At 38.8% G+C, this 17,962-nt stretch overlaps 1 protein-coding gene across 2 annotated transcripts in view; it reads left to right on the top strand.

Annotated features, from left to right (window-relative positions):
- The first annotated feature begins 409 nt into the window (after nucleotides 1-409).
- The window catches only part of LOC117431668 (protein diaphanous homolog 1-like), a 39,546-nt gene continuing 21,993 nt past the window's right edge, over nucleotides 410-17,962 (top strand). The window contains exon 1 of one of the 2 annotated variants that reach the window (XM_058996146.1): nucleotides 410-1,160. In XM_058996146.1, coding sequence (XP_058852129.1) covers nucleotides 1,050-1,160 — 111 coding nt within the window. In that variant the 5' untranslated portion in view covers nucleotides 410-1,049. The remainder of the gene's footprint in view (nucleotides 1,161-17,962) is intronic. The other variant, XM_058996147.1, reaches the window with a different exon arrangement.

The raw sequence follows: 17,962 nt of genomic DNA, 5'->3' as shown, positions 1-17,962 counted from the left end.
GATTTAACAAAATAAGGATTGCATATTACTATGAAAGGTTGTTTCTTGTACGTTTCATAACATACCCAGTTTTTTTTTTTTAATGTTGACTACTTATGCATAAGAAGATTGGACCAATACATAATTAAGTATAATGGACAATGCATTTATTTGAAACCTTTCAATAATGCATTTTTGGAAAATATACTATATGTTGGAGCATGCTGTACACTTAGGGTTAATAGACACAAATATTTCAGTTTTCAAAATTAAATTCAGTTTCAGTGTGGTTAAATGTACTTCAATAAAGCTAATTTACAGAATAACAACAACAAAAACTAAACAAATAAGCAAACAAATACACAAATAACGGGATACATGCATTGAAGTCATTTCGTATTTCTCACCAGAAGGTGGTACAGTAGGCTACCCAAAACGAGCAAGATCATGCTCGGCTTTCTATCGCTCAGTTTTGCTTCCTGCAGGTGAAGTTTTGCCATTTTGGTCCCTCCCTCGCTTAGTATTAACCTGTTTTGCTGAGACAGGAAGCGTACTTACAGCAAGTAGTGTTTAGGGTAGCTGGTCCTTGACAGCCATGGAAACAAACTTATGGGAAACCTGGATAATAAAATAAGGAAAACGTGTGCAGGTCAAGGAAACATTAACAATAAACTACTTGTTGGAATACAAACTTTTAGAATCGTAAATACAACTGCATCGAAAACTAATAGCTTCGCGGATTATAATTTAGTACTGAACAGGTACAACTATTGGGAAGACTAGAGGATAAAAAAAAAGATATTCTTTTGTAAAAGAAGTACACATTCTGAGTCCGTTGCTGATATTTGAGCTCTGTTTAAATTTCCCTCCTTTTTAGCAAGGCGGTGAAAGAGGGGGACTTGGAGTAGAATTCTGCCCGGCAGCCTGAGCTCAGGCCTCGGGGTCACAATCTAGAATTCTCCCCCGGGAAGGAATATAAGGATACACGTTGGTTATATACATTTATGTGTTTTAAAGGGAAATAAGGAGTCGTCGGGGTTGGTTGTGTCTTGTATTCATATTTTAACAAAATGGATCAGCAGTGTGGTAGTTCCGCGTCTGCTGGGGTGCCTTCTTCCAAAAGCACCAAAGACAAGAAATCGAAGAAAAACCTGGATGACGGAGACGGGAAAAAGAAATTTGTAAGTAATTAAATTATTAATTTCTATTGTTCAGCATCGGAATATGGTGTGTGTATTGGAATGTAGAAATATATAAGTGCCATCTAAATTAAACTGATTCCCTCTTTCTTACGAAAAGACACATTTAGAGTGATCAAAAATAATAATATATGTTTATTTTCCCCGAGAGTTTTTTTGTTTTGTTTTGTTGTTTAGGAGATAACACAAAGTACCTTTTAATCCTGTTAAAATGTGCAATGTGTTGTACCAATGTGCTGGCTATACAGGGGAGGGAGTTTCTAAAAGTAAGCATGAGTTTACAATGTGAATGCATCTTTCATGCAGCAGTTTTACTTTGATATCTGATTTTAATTCAGTAAGTGTTGCAGTCAGTTCCTTTAGCGTGTTAAATGTGTTGTAATTAAATAAACATCTGCAGATTCTAACGCAACATTGCAAGAATTGTAGGGTGTTTTTTTTTTTTTTTTAAATCGAACATTCAGTATGGAACGTAAAGACAAAATGACCGAAACATGCCGTCCAGCTCAGACTTTCTGAACACTCAAGCCAGACATCACCAGGTTTAACCTCCTGTCATTTAATATCAATGCATGGTGATTAACATCATTCATCTCAAGCCTTGCATACAGCACTAACCGCACAACACCTCTAAATGCAGGCACCTGTTTGGTTTTGATTGTGGAGAATGTTATGTTTTTGAGCTACAGCGTACTGTATTGTAGTTTAATGGGCAGCGGTCTTGTGGGCTGTACAAAACAAACAACAAAGCATGCAGCACAGACGTTTTTTATGAATGACTGCAAAATATTTCAGTAGATGATGCTGCTGATTATTATTATTATTATTATTATTATTATTATTATTATTTGTTTATTTAGCAGACACCTTTATCCAAGGCGACTTAGAGACTAGGGTGTGTGAACTATGCATCAGCTGCAGAGTCACTTACCACAACATCTCACCCGAAAGGCAGAGCACAAGGAGGTTAAGTGACTTGCCCAAGGACACACAGTGAGTCAGTGAGTGAGCTGGAATTTGAATCGGGGACCTCCTGGTTAAGCCCTTTTCTTCAACCACCGGACCACACAGCCTCCTCATATCATGGAGTGATACATTAGTTGCTATAATACATTTTGTTCAATATAGTTCTGGATTGACCAGGATTAATTAGAGACAATATCTGATGTGTTTTATTTTAATTAATTATGAGAGCGACTGTTTTTTATGTGGTGTTTGCTCTACCAGCCTGGAAAGACACTATAACTGGAAGGAGCAGTACAGTAAATACATACTCATTCTTCTGACCATGTGGAGTTCAAGAAGTTATCAACTTTCTTAAACGTTGATATAGAGTGGCCATGTAAACACCTGTGTTTATTCTGATATAAACCTTTTCGATTTAGTGTAAAATGAAACAACAATTTTCTGATGAACCAATCAACAGACCATTTTAGGCAGACATTAAAAATGTAGTCTTGTGATCCCATTCAAGTACAGGGCTGTATCTATTGAGTATTATCCAAGATCAGCAAATATTGCTGAAGTGCTCGTGATCTGTGCTATAGTGCACTCTAAATGGGCTGTTGCACATTATGACAGATATTTAATTTGAACCTTTGCTGTAGCAAGCCAGCGTACAGTACAAGAACCTGTTCAGCCTGTCTTGCTGGCAGACATTTGGATAGGACCTGTTCACATACTTGCAAATGGATATGCATGAAGAAACCTGCAAAATATTAGGTTAGCGGGAGAAAGCTTGCTGAAGCCTGACCTAAAGCAACAGGTCAATATGGAAGGAATGTTGGTAAAATGACAATTCGGAACAATCAGAATGTTCTCAATTGATAGCCACCGTAGAACTGTTTTTGAGTTGCCATGCCGACTGCAAAGATCTACTGCTGTTTTTATCACAGGGCTTGAAAGTCATTTCCTTTTACTATACAGGGCTGCTTGAATGATTTTCATACCCAGAAGTCTGTCAGAGATAATGGCAGACATTAAAAGCAAAATGCATTTTGTGTGACATTGAAGGTATTGCACAGGAAAAGACACATTAACAGCTATTGCAGTTGGCTAATCTGTAATGCATGGGCCAAATGATAAAGCATCGTCTAAGACTAAGTAGTTGAGGCCTGTAACCACCAGAAACCATTGACAAAAAATTAAAAATGTAGGCCGACAATACTACATAGTACACCTGAAGGGTGTGACCTTGCAGTGTGTGAATAGGTACACTAGTAGCACTGAAAGTATCTTATTCATTACACAGGTCTTGGGAATTGTGTTCCTTTATATAGTATTCTCTTACTTATCCAAACTGGACTGGACTGGACCCTGTGATTTGTTCTTGTCGTTGTTTTCAATACTAACTCAATTTATATTAAATCACAAATCATTACTTAACCAATAATAAAACACAGAGTCCCGCTGTATACAAATACATTATAGTACTGTGGATGCTGACGTTTGGTCTGTACTGCTGCAGTATGGTGTTCGTTATGGTGCGGTTCAGATTATACAGTAGGTCAATTCGGAATACTGGGCTCCGGATTAGTGTCTGCTGTAGTGTATTTAAGGTAGACCATCTGCTCCATTAATACTTGGGTGAATGCCATTCCCCTGCCAAAAAACATTTACAAACCCTTGCAGTTTAGGAAGAAAATACGGATGTTTGTGGAGGTGCTAGTTTGCTCAGCTGGTCGCTGAGACTGTGCATTCACAGCTGACCATGTTTTGTTTCTAAAAATAAAAGCACAAAAGGGTCCTGCCAAGCTAGCCAGCCAGTTTTCTGCAAAGGTCATTTAAAATGATCTTTTGGGGTATTGTTCATGTGACCTACAGTAGTTAAGCATGAGTTGTGGACATCTGGTGTTTATTTCAGGATACTACTGTAATATTTGTCAAATAAACTCCAAAATGTGTGCCTAAACCAACTTTTTTTATTATTTATTAAAGATGATCTATAAGACCACTATACATACTAGAATTCTTTATTTTTTTTGTCTTTTGTCCGTTGCAAATCCCCATAAACCTGGTGGGATTTTGATCCAGCAATGTGATCATGCATCTGCAGAAGCGAAACATCGAGTTTCTCCTCAGAATTCTGATCCAGGTGTAAAGGACTTCTTCCTAAATCATGCTTGTACAGTATATTCATACTCGGGCTGGGGCTGTGTTATTCTGTGCTTTGACCGGGCTCAGGAACGTTGTGGTTTTCAAACAGCCCCCTAACAATGTAAGACTTGCCCTGTAAAACCCCTATTGAGATACAGTATTAGGCCCAGATGTCAAAGCCGGTATCTGAATTCTGTAATGTGTTACGAACCTACTGGTGACATTGTTCCGATTTCAGCCTTCAACACTCCAGGAATGATTTCCTATATGGTTGTGGGGTCTCTGGTGAATTGTGTTTTCACAATCAGGTCTTTTGCAAAAATTGTTTGCGCAGGTCACTTTCTGTAAAACACACTTCGCAGTACAGGCAGGATGCAGCCTGGAAAATAGCCTTTTTGCAAACTCTGTAAGTAGTTAGTGTAATTAGTGCAATCTCTCTGAGGTGACCACGTTGGCTTTTTAAACAGATAAAGGATCCGGTCAGTGTGTATCCTAGAGGTTGTCTCCAGAGTAAAGAAATGGTTATTGGATCTTCGTTGACCTCAAGTATATCCTTTACAGCAAGTGTTGCGGTGTTCATTTGTATGTCAGAGTCCTAGAGTGATCCAGCGTACATTGTAAAGTGATTTCCATGGTGTGACACGTATCTTTATGTGGGATTTTGTGATGGACATGAAAGTAAAGAAATATTTGGAGAGGGACTAAGTGCAAACACCTTGCATAAGGATTTCCACAAGTACATACTGCAAATAGTTTGTTTTCTAAGAACTAGACAGGGTCTTAGCCTAATACCCCCCCAAGAAAAAAGAAAAGAACATTGAACGATTATATTTATTTTTGGCTTTGTTTTTGCTGTTCAACTTATTGGTAAGCTTGTGAATCAAGTCTAGCTAAATTTAGTATGGAGCTAATTGGATAAAGAAAGAAGGCCCTAAATAATCATTCAGCAGGCTGTTGTGACAGTGTTAAAGGTTTTTCCCCAGTCAGTAGTGAATGCCAGTGGTAAGCCACTGGAACTTTCTTCGAAGAGTAATTTCTTCTACATGTTAGTGTTGTTTTGCTGTGCACTGTTTAAAGACCTGTCCTAACAATATTGCTGTTTTCTGTTTTAAAATGGAATGGTTTATTTAATTACAAAATTCAGGTAGGAAATGTGACATTTCTGTGAGACTGAAATTACTATAGTAGCAATTCCCAAGTGAATCGATGACCTTTAGAATTTCCCTCTGTTGTGCATCCATGCACTACGTACAATGCCAGGTCATGATTATTTTTCAAATAAGATTAGATAAAAAAAAAAAAAAAAAGTTTGTCGTCTTGTACTGTACTATTTTGTGTACATTCAGTATCGTACTGTACAATCCAAAGCAGACAGTTCAGGTAATAAGAAACACATTGCCTATTTAATCCTTACAGTAGCTTGCTTTATTCTACGGAACATTTCCCCCAAAAATCATTATAGTTAAATATGAAGGGGGACATACTCAGAAATGACCAATTAGGCCAATCTTTTGACTATTGTAGTGTCTCCATAGTAATGCGTTGTGTTGTTTAATGGGTGTTGTTTAAGCTTACACCTAATTATCATTGGGAAGGGTCAGCCCTTCCTTCAATCCAACACATACAATATGAATCATTACATTTATGAAGGTACTGGCTATTTGGCATATTTGATTTGCATTGAAGTTTTAAATACTTACAATGCAATTATATGAGACTGTTCTGAATTAAACCAGACACTGGTATGCTGTGCAGTACACAGTAACCTTTGGCATGCACCACATCAGCATGTCAGCTTAGCGAAGGTCAGACAGCTAGTGGCTGTTAATGTTAAGCATCTATTTCAGAATGTTTGTCAATGTTAATACATTCACCAACACTTGTACTGGTATACTGTAGTGCATGGTTTAGAACCTGGTCCAGAAGTGCTGTACCACTTAATGTGCCAGGATGTTGTTTTAACGAGGTCTTTCTCCCTGTCTTTTAATTTGTATTGATTTTTTTTTTCTCCACAGCAATCACTAGTTACACACTGTTTAGGTTGTTCTATAGTATATGCACTGGAAAGCCATGCATGCTTTGAACAAACAAACAAAAACATGTTTATAATAAATAAATAATTTATTTCTTAGCAGACGCCCTTATCCAGGGCGACGTACAATTGTTACAAGATATCACATTATTTTTACATACAATTACCCATTTATACATATACAGTTGGGTTTTTACTGGAGCAATCTAGGTAAAGTACCTTGCTCAAGGGTACAACAGCAGTGTCCCCCACTGGGGATTGAACCCACAACCCTCCGGTCAAGAGTCCAGAGCCCTAACCACTACTCCACACTGCTGCCCTGGATGAAACAAAAATCCTGCACTGTTGGGAAGACTTTGTACCTTAACACAACCCATCTTTGCACACTGCAAATGGGTGTTTATAATTAAGAGCATTTTTTAATTATTATTTAGTGGATTTCTAGGCATTTTGTTAAGCACAACATACATTATTTTACACAGCAACAATGGTAACAGGTGTGCATACTATTTAGTTCATTTGACCTACAGTAGTTAAGCATGAGTTATGAATAGCTGGTGTTTATTGGGTTTTAGGATACTGCTGTATGAGACTACTTTGCCACAAAAGCGCTAGAGCACATATCATTTTAAATTGGTTGTCAATAAGCTAAAGCCAATATAATCGGCACTGACAGTTTTATGATTGGTTTCAGCAATTAATGATAGAGTATACACAGGCTTCAGTGTATACAAGTAACACATAATACAATGGTTTCAGGTGACAGGTGAGTAATGGTTTGTTTATTCTTGTTTTCTGAAACCCCACGATTGAATTACTGATGTGTGATATGTATTTCAAGTGTTAATGTATACTGTCTTCAAATCGCAATAGAAAACACAAATATTTCATTAAATAATGTATCATGAAAGGATGTTGACGAACTACAGCATTTTGCTGACAACATTTTGTCAGTTAATTCTTATGTTTCCTCTGGTTTGATGCAAATTGCCATTACCAAAATAAAGTTTGCTCTCCCTAAAGCGGATATGTTCTGAATGTTGATGCCTTTAGTTTGGTGCTGAGATGTGAAATTGGAGGTCTTTCAGTTGGGTTTTATCTAAACTAGTTTTGTTGCAGTTTATTTTTTATTTGTGGTATACAATTTAATTAACTTGGTTTCCATTTATTTAGCAAATATTAGTTGATAAAGAGCTTTTTTTTGTTTGAGAGAGAATGCACTCCAAACATCGATTCATGCTTTTTGATCACTTTTACTTTTTCAGTGTGTAGAACTTTTAGTATCTTGGGAACTGCTCACTGACATTAGTTAGAATAATTTACAGTATTCAGCACTGTGAAACTCACTGCAGTTCATACGCTGCCAGTGTAACAATAAGCAGGCAGTATGCCGGCAGTCTCTGCCGTCTAGCAGGTGCTATGAAACTGGAACTCTTGTAGTTTATTAATTGCCCTATGCAGTATTTATAGATTTTATGAATATTTATTGCACGCACACTTAAGCAAGGATGACGACAAGGTGAATGAGTTTTGTGAAAATAATTGAGGATCTAACGATCCTCTGGACTCCATTATCTCAATACAGTATTCCTGGTTTCTCTGTCATCTAAACCTTTAATGTGTATCTTTTACCTGATGAAAGACATTTTACATCTGGCATGCAGTTTGTCATGAAATCAGTGTAAACGTTAAAAGGAAATAAAGACATGCTGAGCCCCCCTATCTCCTTAGCTTATGCCGTAGCTCATTCATTTCCAGTAGGTTGTGATTAGCGCACAGTAACAACAACAGAGGAATTAGAATCTTAATAGTTTCTCTGCATAACTGTTTCGGGAGACCTGCAGTTCCCCGATTTATAAAAGGTTTCTTTGTGAAACCGTTTGAAACAACAGGATTAAAATCCATGCACATTTTAAACCTGCTGTTAACTATTTCAAGACTAAGGTTAAATTACAAGAAACATTGCATGTGTTTCAGGCACAAGAATTACTCTTCTTTATTAACTCATCACAGTGCAGAATGGTTTGAAATAATAACTGCCTGGTTCTGTAATAAATTGTATTTGATCTTATGTACCTGTGTGCATATTGTGCTCCTGAAAGGTGAGGGTCAATGGCACTCGTTTTGCTTGTGACTGGATCCAAAACCTAGGCTTCCAGAGTTGAGATTAATGCATTAGCTTGATGTGACACTCAATAAGTAGTTGCACTTCATGGGTATTGCACTACTTGCAGTAAGTGCCCTATTGAACAATACAAGTTGTACTTACAGTTACATGCATCCTAAGACGGTGAATTTGCTTGAGCACAATTGCTCAATATCTATTAGCTTGGCTCCAGGGATACAAATGTATTATTTGGTATGTGTATTTACAGTAAACAACTAAGTTGTGTGTTTCGTAGATCCATCCATCACCTGATGTTTTTTGTTAGAGAGCTCTTTGTTTGAGGAAACTGGGTATTACTGTAGTCTTGCTTATGAGCCTATTACAGTGGCTTTGCTTCCCTAGGATTCCCTCTCCTAACCTGTGCCCGGGATACTGTACTTGACTTACGGAATTAAAAGTTCAGCTGTCAAAACAGCATCAGTCTTACAGGCTTATGTAAGATGAGGCTGAACACACATACAGTAACAAGGATAACTGGGTGTTCTGAATGTGTGTATCCAAGTGTAATGTTATTCATTAATCTTTAGAAACAGGGACAGACACAGTCACTATCGTCAAAGATGTAATCATGATATTGTAATTTTAGATTTTAAGTAGTTTAAGAAGTGAAATATAGAAACATAGAAGCCCACTTTTCTGATGACTTCGATGTTCCTGCAGTGACCCTTGGACAGGGTTGCACAAACTTCCAGCCACGCAAGGTTCTGACAGTGTTCTGCCCTCTCACACATTGCAGCAACTGGAATGACAGGGAACAGAGGTCGGGAAGATGTGGTGGGGGGAAGTGAGAGCAATTCAACTAGTGATGAAAGATGGCATTGCTGTTTATATTGCATCTATTCTGTGCAGTTTCCGTCCTGATGGAAAGGGTCACACTTTCAACCTAAACTGACTTTGCTGGCAGACAAAGTGGCACCAGTCCGTGGATAGTAAAGGACAAATAAAACCTAAAAACAAACATTATTTCCATTGTTTCAAGGTTGTGACTAGTGGACCATTGTATCGAGGGGTTTTGAACATATAGTAGACTGTAACCACTGTTTTGTGTGTGTGTGTGTGTGGGCGGGCGGGCGGGGGGTTGAACACATTGTAAGCCATTACCACTGTTGTGTGTGGAAGGTTTCTTTTGTGTCTACAGTCTGAGGCCAGACTTCTGTTGGAAGAGAGACTTATTGTACAGTACTGTGTCATTATCTGGTGTACTGTGGTATTTTAAAAGTATTATTTCATAATTACTTTAACAATAGAATGAGGCTAGCCACTTGGGGGATGAGTTTCCCTCGGTATACGTGTACTACATGTAGCCCGTCCATTATTAGAGATAAAGTAGATAAATGAGAAGCTACAATAAGTGCATACAGCCTTACCTCTACTTCTGATGGCTTTGGTTTATGTATTCATATTTTGTCTTCTCTTATAATTAACGTGGTTTTTTTTTCTTTTTGTTACATTTTGAAATGGTGGCTATTTTACTCTTATTATTATTATTATTATTATTATTATTTATTTCTTAGCAGACACCCTTATCCAGGGCGACTTACAATCGTAAGCAAATACATTTCAAGTGTTACAATACAAGTAATACAATAAGAGCAAGAAATACAATAACTTTTGTTCAAGCAAAGTACAAGTGTGACAAACCACAAATCAATAATACAGCAGATAATACTGATAGTTACATCAGGATATGATTAAATAGTGATAGTTACATCAGGATGTGATTAAATACAAAGTACTACAGGTTAAACACTTGGCAGATTACAGTATTCTGAAGTACAGGATTAAATGCAGTAAAATAGGGGGCAGATAAGAGCAAAATAAAGCACATTTACATGAAGGGTGATAGTGTCCCAGGATACAAACAGAGGAGTTCTACAGGTGCTCTTTGAAGAGGTGAGTCTTGAGGAGGCGCCGGAATGTGGTCAGGGACTGGGCAGTCCTGACATCTGTAGGAAGGTCATTCCACCACTGCGGAGCAAGGGTGGAGAAGGAGCGGGCTCTGGAGGCAGGGGAGCGTAGCGGAGGTAGAGCTAGTCTTCTAGTGCAGGCGGAGCGGAGAGGTCGAGTGGGGGTGTAGGGAGAGATGAGGGTCTGGAGGTAGCTGGGTGCAGTCTGGTCAAGGCATCTGTAGGCTAGTACAAGAGTCTTGAACTGGATGCGAGCGGTGATCGGGAGCCAGTGGAGCGAGCGGAGTAGTGGAGTAGCGTGGGCGAAGCGAGGCAGAGAGAACACCAGGCGGGCAGCAGAGTTCTGGATGAGCTGGAGCGGACGGGTGGCGGACGCAGGGAGGCCAGCCAGGAGGGAGTTGCAGTAGTCTAGGCGGGAGAGTACCAGGGCCTGGACCAGGAGCTGGGTAGCATAGTTGGTGAGGAAGGGTCAGATTCTTCGGATGTTGCTCAGGAAGAATCGGCAAGTGCGTGCCAGAGTGGAGATATGCTGGGAATAAGAGAGGCAGGGGTCCAGGGTGACTCCAAGGTTCTTAGCTGAGGAAGAGGGAGAGAGTGTGATAGATTCCAGAGGAACAGAGATAGAGAGATCAGAGGAGGGGGAGGAGGAGGGAAAGAAAAGGAGGTCAGATTTAGAGAGGTTGAGTTTGAGGTGATGCAAGTGCATCCAGGAGGAAATAGCAGACAGACAGGTAGAGATACGGGAGGAGATGGTGGAGTCAGAGGTGGGGAAGGAGAGGAAAATCTGAGCATCATCAGCATAGAAATGGTATGAGAAACCATAGGATGCGATGAGGGGGCCCATCGCATCACTGACCATGACCTTGCAGTAAACCATGTTTGTTTGCTGCTTTCCCCCATCTTCAAAGGACCTGCATCCCACATTGTAACGTCACTTTGACGTCTGCTATCTCTCACTGCTTAAGAGGAGATGGGCAGCGAGCCAGCATGGTAATACCGAGCTAATCAGTGGTACACCCTTTGTCAAGAACTGTATCAGTCAGTGTTCCATACTAGTTCTCTCTCTCTCTCTCTCTCTCTCTCTCTCTCTCGTGTGTATATATAATATATATATATATACACACAGTGTATATATGTGTATATATATATATATATATATATATATATATATATATATATATATATATATATATATATATATATATATATATATATATATATATATAATGTTTTGTCTGGATTCATAATTTGACCCACTGTATCCGAAGCTAGTGTGTTGGTGTCGTTGTGTTTATGTTATGATTGGCCAGCAAACAACAACAGTTGTGGATTTTGTATTTTTCTGCTTGTGCAAATGAGTTGCTTTAAGCAATGCATAATCTGCTTTGGCATGCCTTGTCATGTAGTATGCTGTGTATTGAAGTCAGGATTTGTGTTTGTCATTTAACAAATTGCATTTTCCTGCAGATTATATTGACATTATATTCCTACACATTTATGGTTTCCTTTTTTTTTAGCTTATCAATGTATTAGCTTATACTGTAGCGTTATAACTGACTGTTAAGCACAAAAGAAAAAAAAGAAAATATAGGTCTATAACTGTCATGGTCGAGTAGTAAGCTACAGTGATTTTTCCAATGTTTATCCTGAAGCAGGACAAATATGCTAGTTGGTTTAGATTGAAGCTACATCTGCACTTTAACTAATTTGTGTATATAAACCTAACGCAAATGATTCAATAACTGTCCTCAAACACTTTGCACACTTTTATATTATACAGGTTCTAAAGGCAGGTTACAGTATGAAAACAGGGCACAACCTAACTGCTCTCACTCTGTCCCGTCAGTCAAAACTCAGACCACATAGGGTCAAAAAGAAATAAACAAAGGCGCAGCTACAGTAACGTTTCAAGGCAATTCTGGTGATCCCCATAGACCGCATTGCCCCCAATTAACTTCATGCAGGGAAAACTTATTCTCCGGTTAGATTGTTATGCTTTCCACCTCAGCCTCGCTTTCATTGTTAACCTGGGAATTCTTTAGAAGGCAAAGGGAAAAACCCAACCTTAACTTTAAACAGAACAAGACCAATCCTCTCACTCCCTCGTGGTTATGCACAACTCAATGAATGGGTTCTTTCTGCATGACCCAAGTGGAATTGTCCTTGAGCTCCCATTTTATAATGCATCTTTCTCCACCATTGCAGACGTTTGCCTAATTTCCTTGAGATTAGGTTGCAAAAGTATCTGTTTTGTATGTGCATGCTGGGTTCTAGCTGTTGCCTGATCACAGAGTTAAACAGAACTGTTGTTTCCTGTCTTCAACCACAAGGAGAAGTGGTGTGCCTTCCCTGCAGAGGATGCGCAGTTTGTGCTGTCTTGTATGTCACTTTATGTTGTTGATGAAGCTTCATCACAGTATGTCCATTATCATGTGGTTAAGACACCAGCAGCTACAGCTCAGTGGGTAACGCTGCTGCAGTACACTACAGTGTATGCTAAGCTAGAGAGCCACACGAGGGAGAAACCAGAACATGCTTTGCACTGCTTCCATACTGTAGTTACAGTAATTATGGGTCCTGTGAAAGACTGTAATACAAATAAATGCTACAAAAACTGTTTGTTTCTGTCAAGGAATCGGCTTCAAAGGTCATTTTAAAGACCTACAGTGTGTGTTTCTACAGTACATAATACACACAGATTTCCATTGCTGTTGTGTTATGGTGTGGGTCCAAGGGCTGACAGACAGAGAACCCCCAGTTCTGTAACCGGTGCCACACTTGTTAATGTTTTGATGGTAATTAGTCCTCCACTTCCTCTCACCCCCCCCCTTCACGACTTGAGCATTGACACGCTCGATTAATTTCAATACTGCTCCCTTAGCATGCTGAAACAAAGACAAGACACACAGTATTGCAAAAACGAATCTGTTGAGTGCTCAAAGATTTCATTCAGACTTGATAGCTTGTACATTCTGAGCCAAGTCATGTACTGTTATTATTATTTTTTATTTTATTTTTGGACTAACCGTTATGTCACTGAAAGGAAGTATTACATTTGGTGTAACTAGAAACACTACAATGTACACTACTTCTATTTAAAATACCAGCTGCACCCTTGTCACTTGACCCACCTCTTGTTCTGCCCGCTGCAGTCTGTGTTGTAAAGGTCAGTCCCAGCTTGTAAATGAGTTGAGAGTTCCACTGAGAGTGCTTTTCAGAGTGCCCAGTGTGTTTGCAACTGCCTATGCGGTTTCCTTTTAGTATGAGACTACTGCTGTCAACGGACAGGAAATGTTAACGTAGGTAGGGCATTTGTTTGGAAAGCAGCAGTCTCTAGAAATTAGAGTATCGGCTCTTCAGACCCGGCTCTAAGTTAACCACTCCTGCTGAGTAATGTCTGGTTTTTACACATTATTTCTACATATAATTACCCATTTATACAGTTGGGTTTTTACTGGAGCAATCTAGGTAAAGTACCTTGCTCAAGGGTACAGCAGCAGTGTCCCCCACCTGGGATTGAACCCACGACTCTCCGGTCAAGAGTCCAGAGCCCTAACCATATAAAGCAGGGATGTCCATTCTTGGAGGGCCGCTCCAGGTTTTTTGTAATTAGAAACCGTATTTGCTCAAAACGGCTTATTTTCTCAATCTTCTCTTTACCTGGGCAGTTATTTGGATAAGGGCATTAGAGTGTAGTCGCTAATTGGCCACTGTGAAATCGATGAAGCACCACTTGGGTTACGGTTCAGCAATGGTTACTGGACTAAAAAACGTTTGAGTTAATTTTAACACAAGTTGCAGGAAAACTACCCTTGCTCTCATTCGGAGACGTCGATTTATTTAAATAGATTTCCTCCTCCCCCAAAGCTTTTTATCTACTTTCAAGCCTTTCTACATTTTAAATTAATGAGGTATTGCATGGCATGGTTAAAATGAAACCCTGTCATAATAGTAAAATTAAGAAAATGCCTGAAGCTTGTCTGTGAGCTGCAAACAAAGTGGAAGTGGGGGAATACTGTAACAGACATAATTGAATAGAAAAATTATTTTTTAAACGCTGTCACAAAATAAGTTTGCTTATGTTTGTATTGATGCTATTAGCTGAAATAAATCGGGGATTACTTCATTCCCCAAACTCTTTCTCCTGTACTTGAACCCTCTAACAGCTGCTGTTTCCAGCCATGAAATGGGAAAGCAGAAACTTTACTGTTTTTTTTATTTATTTTTTAACATGCCACAGAAGGCTTGATTTACCATGGCAAAATAATTTTAAAAATGTTTTCTTATTACAAATAAACACTAAACAAAATATAAATCAGTAATACTTGATTAGTTTCATACATGTTAATAAATAACATTTCACATTATTGTGATTGCCTTGCTTGAGGCTTGGGGGCACCAGCAGCATGCCAAAGTATAACGTGAGAGTGAAATAATGTCGAACAGTAGCTCTAGTAACAAAAAAAAAACAACCTTAAATACAAGATTATATCACTGAGTAAAGGAGAGGAAAGGGTCTGCTCTCTCTTCCTTTCTTGATCTGCAGGGGATTCTAATATAAATAATTGCATGTATCTGTTTCCTGTTTTAAGTATTGCAGTAATGACTCCCCCATGTAAGTACATCTCAATGATTTCCTGTTTGAAATGCTGCAGCAGGTGTGGTGCTGCTCTTAGGGTGTGTCATGTGTGATTTGGAAGAATGAAGTAATGGTCTGCCAGCTTGTTGCATCTTACCGTGGTATCAAGCATACTAAAGCGTTCCGTTTATCTGGCTGTCATGGCAACCAGTCAGCAGTGTCATTACTGAACACTGAATCTTACTCATTTGTTGAATGTATTTCTATATATACCCAAGTGATTTATTTTATAGGAATGCAGCACATCAGGGATTACAAGGGCAAACAGTACACATTATCTGAAATGTAATTGTAGTAATTAACAAGATACGTTTACATGAATTAAATGTGCAGTGTTCCCTCGCTATAAGGTGGTTCTTTATAACACAGAATCGGTCGATGGGAAAGGCTCCCATTTGCCCTGTAATGAGATTCCACCAGCACTTGCATTCTCATTATAAAGCAAAACACAAATAACACTGCCCCTTAAATTACATTTTCTGATTGGACTAATGGGTGATGTAGACAAAGAAAAGTGTAGTATTTGGTTTGTACTTTTCTGAAAACATGATTGAGTACACCTCTGAAGAAGGAGGCCTCCCTGTTTGTTTTTAAAGGGTTGATCAAAGGCAGATGTATGTACAGTAAGATGGCATGGCCTAGTGGCTGTATTGTACATTGGGCTTGGTAACCTGAGACTTCCTTTGAGCTTACAGTCATTCAATTATTGTCTGTAAAAGGTTTTAGGGGTTACTGTAGGTTCCTCCACCTCTACCACACTTCTCCCAGCTACAGTATACTGTAACTGTTATTCAAATATCATATGATGATGACAATATGTTGATCAAAACACATCATTCAAAGGCCTTGAATCATTTCAAAGTAATTTCAATTAAGTTCTGTTTCCAGGGGTCTTTTTTTATGTGGTTAAGGCAGACCTGTCTTGTTCTTGGCAGCAATTTATAATTCATATTACTGTAAACTGTCAGTTATGAACCCCTTGTAAGATGTGAGAATTTCTTGTGAAATTAAGTATTGTATCTTGATTTTTCCTTTTGTTACTAAAGCAACAATCCCAGTTTCCACTTTCAGTTGGTATAAGGTGGTGTCATGTTAAGATAATAATTGGAGTTTTAAAATGTCATGTATCATGTAGCTGTCAGATGCATATTTACACATGAGGGATGAAATCACTGGAAAGGAATCCAAGCCAGTCTGTCATCTGGCAAAAGATCTTGGTTGTGCATGGAAGTAAAATATTTATACCTACAAATACTCTAGTTATGAAATCCAGCATTGCTATGTGCACTAAGGGAGTGGCAAAAGTGCCTCCAGCACTGCTTGCACATTTCTGATTGTTTTTTCAGGCTGTGTTGAGAGAGGGCTTTCCTTGTCTTCTCTTTTTTATGACATTTGTAACACGTACCATACTGTAGCCCCTGTTTGTACTATGCATTGTGTTTTTGAACAACCATTTAATCTTAGCTACAGTAACTACTGTGCCAAAAACATATGCCTGTACTGTACTGATGTTTCTTAATACAAGTCTGTCTTTTGTTCTTGTAAGGTGGTTTATGTTTTCTGTTTAGAGCAAAGGGCCTTGAGAGATTGATGGACTGTGCCATTTTTTAACTTTTTTTTTTTTTTTTTTGTCTGTCTTATGTGCATCTTATCTGTTGTAGTATGCAGAACCCCTCCACCTACCCTGAATGCCTGGCATTCCAGTATGGTGAAGTAACTCCCAAAGATCCAACACAGGTCATGTACTGGCCTCTGGGAAACATACAGAATTAAATGTAGGTTGTGATAGACTGAAAATGGAGTCTTTTTCCAGATGATTGCATTTCTCTTTGTGCCTCCCTTATGAATGAGAATGAGTGGGCTTCGTTCACAAGAGATTCAGTAATTAATGCTGGCAAGCCTGTCTTACACACACGCACACACACACACGCACACACACACACACACACACACACACACACACACACAGACACACACACTGCTGTAGTTTATTCTTCCCCGTTAAGTGTTGTCTGTTATGGCTCCTTTACTGTTTCAAGCCAACATTTATTTATTTTCTGACACTCTGAGCCAGTTGAAGATGTTTTGAATCTTGGCCATTGAAAAGAGTTAAGCTTGTAAAAGGCATTTTTGTTTATTTCCTTTTTCATTGTAGCGGTGAACTCCTAACCCCAAGGCAGCACGTGAATTGCTGGGGGCTTTGGGGATGTTCTGAGTTGAAAAAAGACAGTTGTTTATTTTAATAAACTTATTTTTGGAATTTGTGTTTTAAAAACTTGGAGAGACCTTGTACTGTAGTAGTGTTCTTTAGGTTACCTTCCTCACAGCCACCACTGTAACCGCTAGTAGGCCACACTGACTCTGTTAGTTCAAAGAAAAACAGAACATTGATTAATTGATTGATTAGAAGTGTTTTTGAGTTACTGTACAGTAATCTGTTTCCTTGAGGTGAACAGCTGTTCCTTTGTACTCTTGCAAAACTATTTAAGGAATGCTGCTCTGTAACAGGATTCTAAACCAGAATGGTCTCTTCCACAGGGACAGTTTGTTACTTTTACGTATGGCTTAGTGTACTGTCCACCTTTACTGTGAAACCTGCCAGGGATTACTGGGGTACATTTTATTTGGGAGTCTTTTGCACCACATCCTCCAGCTACTGCATCATCACATGACATCCCCCAGCTGTTCATAGTGTTGATTCCCAAAGGAAGATTACCGTTTAGGAACTGTTATCACTACTGTACATTGCCTAATTTATTTGACTTCTCAAATATGTTAATCTGAAGTGTGTACAGTACACGGCACCCCTGCTCACAGTCATTTTCCATTATATTATACGTTAAGATTTCTTTGCGGCTGTACTTGATTTATTTCGTTATGTACTTTTCAGTGTACTCTGCATCTTCAGAAACCAGACTGTGTTGACTTCCCAGTTTGTTTGCT

This window comes from Acipenser ruthenus, chromosome 22 (genome assembly GCF_902713425.1).
Source record: "Acipenser ruthenus chromosome 22, fAciRut3.2 maternal haplotype, whole genome shotgun sequence".
NCBI lineage: Eukaryota > Metazoa > Chordata > Actinopteri > Acipenseriformes > Acipenseridae > Acipenser > Acipenser ruthenus.
Note: the sequence above shows the minus strand (reverse complement) of the source record. Positions and strands in the feature narration are given on the sequence as shown.